Source organism: Hibiscus syriacus, unplaced genomic scaffold (genome assembly GCF_006381635.1).
Source record: "Hibiscus syriacus cultivar Baekdansim isolate YM2019G1 unplaced genomic scaffold, ASM638163v2 tig00111409_pilon, whole genome shotgun sequence".
NCBI classification, from domain to species: Eukaryota; Viridiplantae; Streptophyta; class Magnoliopsida; order Malvales; family Malvaceae; genus Hibiscus; species Hibiscus syriacus.
Window position 1 is genome coordinate 2,439,227 of NW_024063086.1, and position 6,000 is coordinate 2,445,226.

The 6,000-nt window shown below is 33.9% G+C and overlaps 1 protein-coding gene across 1 annotated transcript; it reads left to right on the plus strand.

The window, feature by feature from the left end:
- Window positions 1–1,644: 1,644 nt before the first annotated feature.
- LOC120162859 (probable serine/threonine-protein kinase PIX7) lies at window positions 1,645–5,324 on the plus strand. Its single transcript, XM_039172924.1, has 6 exons — window positions 1,645–1,880; window positions 2,967–3,334; window positions 3,445–3,580; window positions 4,147–4,283; window positions 4,369–4,492; window positions 4,688–5,324. Exons 1-6 carry the CDS (start codon window positions 1,697–1,699, stop codon window positions 5,209–5,211), a joined length of 1,473 nt encoding a protein of 490 aa, XP_039028855.1. The 5' UTR covers window positions 1,645–1,696; the 3' UTR covers window positions 5,212–5,324.
- The last annotated feature ends 676 nt before the right edge of the window (window positions 5,325–6,000 follow it).

The window sequence follows — 6,000 nt, forward strand, 5'->3', positions numbered from 1 at the left end:
ATAGTAGATACACAAGATATAGCTCAAACGGTTATAAGATCAGATTTTATCATATTTCATTCAATAGTTTAACATCCAGCTCACATCGTTGTCAATTTTTTAAACCAAAAAAGATGAGTTTGATACATGTGAATAATTAGATGATCATTTTGTAACTTTTTAATAGCCAGGGGACTCACCAAAGCAGTGCTAGATTATCATTTTGTAACTTTTAATGGAGGGGACTCAAGAAAGCATTGTCCTATAGTCGATGGACCAAATGTGTACTTTAGCCAAAATAATACTTAGTTTTAATTTTTTAGAAGACTAAAATACTGTAATTTAATTATTATTTTTTTACAAAAATAGCATAGAACCATTATGAATACTAATTAAAACAGTCGACTATAGTTTTTTTGGGGCTACGATTAATTTGCGCCTTCAAAGATAAATTTTAAATTAAATTTATTTATCTAAATAATAATAATATATAGAAACAAACCGTCATAAATAAAATATGGGTAAATTGGAAATTTCATCACTGATTTTTACTCTCTCTCTTATTTTATTCACTGAACTTTAAAAGTTTTAAATTTTTTTATTAAACTTAACGCATTGAATTTTTTTGTCACTTCGCCATTAAATAGTTAACGACGTTAAAAATATGTTTTTTTTAAAAAAAATAAAATTTTCGTTAAAATGAAGTCGTTTTGCATCTATATAACAACAATCCATTTATAATGTTGTTAGTGAGAAAACGGTTGAGTGAACAAAAAACTCAATGTATTAATCTCAGTGATGAAAATAAAAATGATTTAAATTAATGTGAGTGAAATAGGATAAAGAGTAAAGTTTAGTTACCAAATTTGTAATTTACTCATTAAATATTTATTTCTCTTCCCGTATTTACAAGTACAAGACAAAACAAAACAAAAAAGCAAACGTTATCTTGTAGGCATTGGAACAAGATAACTCAAATCCAACCAAAGCTATTGTTTTTATTTTCTCGTGTTAATTTAAACTTCTCTCAAAAATTACAAAAACACACACACAAACTCTCACTCCTTTTCATGCGAAAATACCGCTCTTTTCTCTTTTCCCCACTTTTTTTTGGGTGTTCTTGTCTTTCGGTTTTAGCTTTCAAAGATTTTCTATTTCTCAAATGCTGCATTACTTTCCCTTCTTTGAAAACAATGGAAAAATTAAACTCTTTGCTCCGCTTATTGTTTTGTGTGTTTATGTCTTTTTGTGCTGTTTGTAACTGTTGGAAGAAAAGTTGAATGTTTTGCGTTTGGTGTTAAACTGAAGAATCTGGGGTTATTTAATTCTAGTTCTTTACTGTTTACACTCTGGGTTTCTTCTATTGGGTTTTATCTTTTTTTAAAAGTTTCACATTCTTCTATATATTAGCTATAGATTACTGTTTTGAGTTGATTTCTTGCGTTGCATGTCCTCCTCTTTGAATGTCATTTATTTTAGACCTATTTCCAATTTGGGTTTATGTCATTTTCTGTTCTTTTTCTTGGAATCAAGTCTTTTTCGGTTTGAAACAAAAGAGTATCTGTTTTCATGTGAATTCTATGATTTTTCTCTTCATTTAGTAGATTTTACTCATTAATGTTTTGTCGAAAGAGGGGGCGGGGGGAACTGATGTTTTTCGGTTTTTTTTTTGGGTGAAATCTAGACATGGGAATCTAGTGTACATATTACTTGCAAAATGGGATTAGTTCAAGGTGACATCCAGGTGGGGCCTTTGAGTGTTGAGAAATCAGAAGGAAAAAAGAAGAAAGATAGTGAAGATGGTGAGCCCGGGTGTTGGTTTAAGTTTAGGTTTATGGGAAACTGCTTGTCTCCAAGGAACAAAATGGAGGCTTCCATAAGTGGAACCAGCACTCCTTATGGTATATAAATTTAATCAATTTCTTGGGGTTTTTTTTTTCTCCTCACTGTTTTTTTGTAGTTTCTTTGTTTATGTCGATTCATTATATTCCTTGTTAGATATTGATTGATTATTTGGTAATAGGTATCTTAATGCTAAAGTGAAATCTGTTGAGTGATTATATAATGTCAGCACTCCATATATTGATTTAATGGTTTGGTTTCACTGTTTCTGGAGCTTCTTTGTTTTTGTCAATTGATTATATTCTTTGTTAGATAGTAATTGACTTTGCTTAGGCTTATCTGATTAGTTTATCTTTTGTCCATCATTTGGCTTTCTAAGTGTAAGTTGATATTGTAAACTGTATGCTTTTTTCATCACATGTATGTTAGATGAGAATATGCTGTTGATCGATTTGGTTTTATGCTTTAGCAATGATATAATGTCCATTTCCGTACTGATATCGATCGATTTCTCTTCCTGTGCTACTTTGCAATGATTGCTTTCTTGTTGTGCATTTCTCTTATACTTTATACTTTAGGATTATCACCTTGTAGTTTCTTATTTTTCTTCTAATGCATAATGTTGTTGTTTTTATCTGTCGTTTGGCCTTTTAATTACACGTTGATGTTCAATGAATCGTATATTGTTGATCGATTTGGTTCTATGCTTTAATTGGCAATTTTGTCCGTTTCGATATTGATATTGATCTGAATCTCTTGCTGTACTACTACTGCAGTGATTATTTTCCATTTGTGAATATTTGATGGATGGTAATTTCGCAAACTGTCAAATTCGCTTCTACTTTTGATCTCTGAGATTGTCGCCTTGTAGATTATTATTTGTCGTCTAATACATAATGAAATGAAAGTGTGATTTATACCTTGGGTTCAACCACGTGGTCATTCTCTCGTGTTTCCCCTAGTTTTGGAGGTGAATAATGTGACAAGACACAAGGGTTTCTCTGTTTCTTTCTTATTACGATTAGTAGTATCTGTTTATAAACATTTTGAATAACCATGTTGTTTGCGTGTGAAAATCTGTGTGGTGTCTGTAAATTCACTTAGCCCAGACGATCTAACTTTTTCACTGTTTTTGAGGAAATCAGCTGAAAGTAAATCAACGAACGAGTCAAATGACACTACAAATAAGTCAAATGACACCAGCAGAGGTCAGCCAGTTGTTCCGGTTATGACATCTTCAACTATTACCAATGCTGAAATTACTCCATCGACTCCAAACTTAAGTGAGGAGCTTAAAGTTGCTTCTCAGCTTAGAAAATTCTCCTTTAACGAGCTTAAGTTTGCAACAAGGAGTTTTAGACCTGAGAGTCTTCTTGGTGAAGGTGGGTTTGGTTGTGTATTCAAAGGTTGGATCAATGATAATGGAACTGCTCCGGTAAAACCAGGCACAGGGTTGCCTGTGGCAGTCAAAACCCTTAACCATGACGGACTTCAGGGCCATAGAGAATGGCTTGTAAGAATTCTATTTCTGTATTATAGTATTTATTAACACTTAAAATTATATCAGCATCTTTTATTAACACATAGGCTATTATGATGCTTTGGTCTCTTTGTATGTGGCAGGCTGAAGTTAATTATCTCGGTGATCTCCTCCATTCTAATTTGGTCAAGTTGATTGGGTATTGCATTGAGGATGATCAAAGGCTACTTGTCTACGAGTTTATGCCTCGAGGAAGCTTGGAGAATCACCTTTTCCGAAGTATGTTATTAAACTCATTAATAGAGAATTAGAGATTTATCAACTTGCCTTGCTTGTCTGCCCGTACTTGGTAAAGATTCTACCTAACTAAGCCGATAGCCTACTGTTTAGTCTTAGCTTACATGGGAAATACCCGAGCATCCAAAAGAAACGAGCTTATTTATATAAGGCAATAGGGCTAACAACCTATCTTTTAAGATATTTCAATATTTTTGTGCTGGAATTTGCCCTCAGCGTTGGATGCTGATTATGCTATATAGATGATCGCTACAATAATTCAATAACTGTTTTAAGATATATAAGGTTGGAATAAGGATTGGTACTCACTTTTTTTTCCTTTGTATCTTTAGTTTGCTGCCCCTCAAATTAACCGAAAATGATACTGTGGTCAATAAGTTTTGATCTCATTTACAAACAACTAGGAAGGAATAACAGTTTCTGTCATCGATAACATGGAGATATAAAAGCATTTTCTTTGTAACGTACTGTTTTGATTAACGATTGCAAACTGTCCAGTGATTGTGATGGTTTGTTCTGATTTAGTTTAATGGCATTCATTTTATCAGGGTCCATGCCTCTTCCTTGGTCCATCCGAATGAAAATTGCACTCGGTGCTGCGAAGGGTCTTGCTTTTCTCCATGAGGAGGCTGAGCGGCCAGTAATATATCGGGACTTTAAAACATCAAATATACTGTTAGATGCGGTGTGTGACTAATATGGTATAGAAATGATTTGATCTCTTTAACTTGTGTCATCCATCTTCTCAACTATTTTGAAATCTTCTCCAGGATTACAATGCCAAACTTTCGGACTTTGGACTTGCGAAAGATGGTCCCGTGGGAGATAAGACTCATGTATCTACTCGTGTTATGGGAACCTATGGCTATGCAGCACCTGAGTATGTTATGACAGGTACATACGGTTTAACTTTTTCGAAGATTTGACAAATATCGATAGTATTATGTCAACTTATCTATATTGTAAACATTAACTAGATTATAAGATTCTATGAGCTGAATATGCAACTATGGTCTGTTTTTCCTTGTAAAAAGAATGAAAGAATGAAATAAGAAACATTTTGACATAACGAGGGCCATATTTTTCCAGGGCATCTTACTTCGAAGAGTGACGTCTATAGCTTTGGGGTGGTTCTCCTTGAGATGTTGACGGGCCGAAGATCCATGGACAAAAACCGACCAAATGGAGAGCATAATTTGGTGGAATGGACCCGTCCCTACCTCGCAGAGAGACGAAGATTTTACCGCCTTCTTGATCCCCGTCTTGAAGGACAGTTCTCGATAAAAGGTGCTCAGAGAGCTATCCAATTGGCTGCCCATTGCCTTAGCCGTGATCCAAAAGCCAGACCCTTGATGAGTGAAGTTGTTGAAGCCTTAAACCCCGTGCCAAATCTCAAGGATATGGCTTGTTCTTCTTCTCAGTTCCAAGCCATACAAATCGAGCGAATGGCATCGACGTCAAAATCTAGAAGCAGAAATAGAGTGCCGGCGGCCTTGTCAACAAGGAGTGTACAATCTGCAAGGAGCCCCCTCACTCCAAATGGTCAGCAAATCTCGCCATATCGTAATAACCATCCTTATCGGTCGCCGAAGCCTAATGCTAGCCAACCTTAGCATCGAGTTTATGCTTTATCTCTGGCTCTTTTTGATTTCATTTACATGTTTTCAATATGGGGATACAAGTAAATGGTTGGCAGGGGTTGGGAATTTCATGACCGCTGCCATTTTCTCTCTTAACAATGAGTAATTTGCGGGCGTGATTGTCGAATATGAAGGTGATCTAATAGAACTACTCCTGAGAAAAAAACAATGGAGATGTTTTAGGAATAAAAGAAAAATGGTTTTTTTCTTTTACTTATCCCTTTATCCTAAGTTTCGGTTTTACAGGGAGTTGATTTATTGAATTTTTCAACTGTTAAAACTTATAAAATGATCATTTAATTATAAGATGTTTTATTTAGTCATCTGATTATTAAAAAGTTACAGAATGATCACTTGACTATTTATATGTTCTAAAATGATCTTTTTATGTTAAAAATTGACTATAATTTAAGTTAATGTTAACCTGATGATTGTGATATGATAAAATTATATTTTAATGATTCCAATTAGTATGGTCGTTGCTTTTAAGTACTAGTTCAATAGCTTAATGTTTCAAGTACTGGTTCGACGACACAATGTAAATGGAGAGTCGATACATAAAATACAACTCAAATAGTTATGGGATCATATTTTATCATATCACACTTAACATATTAAAGTCCAATTCAGAAGACTGTCAAATTTTTAATAGAAAATAATGAATTTATAACATATGAATAGTCATATGACCATTTTGTAACTTTTGATAATCAGAAGACTCAACAAAATAATATCATGTGGTTGAGGGATTATTTTATAACA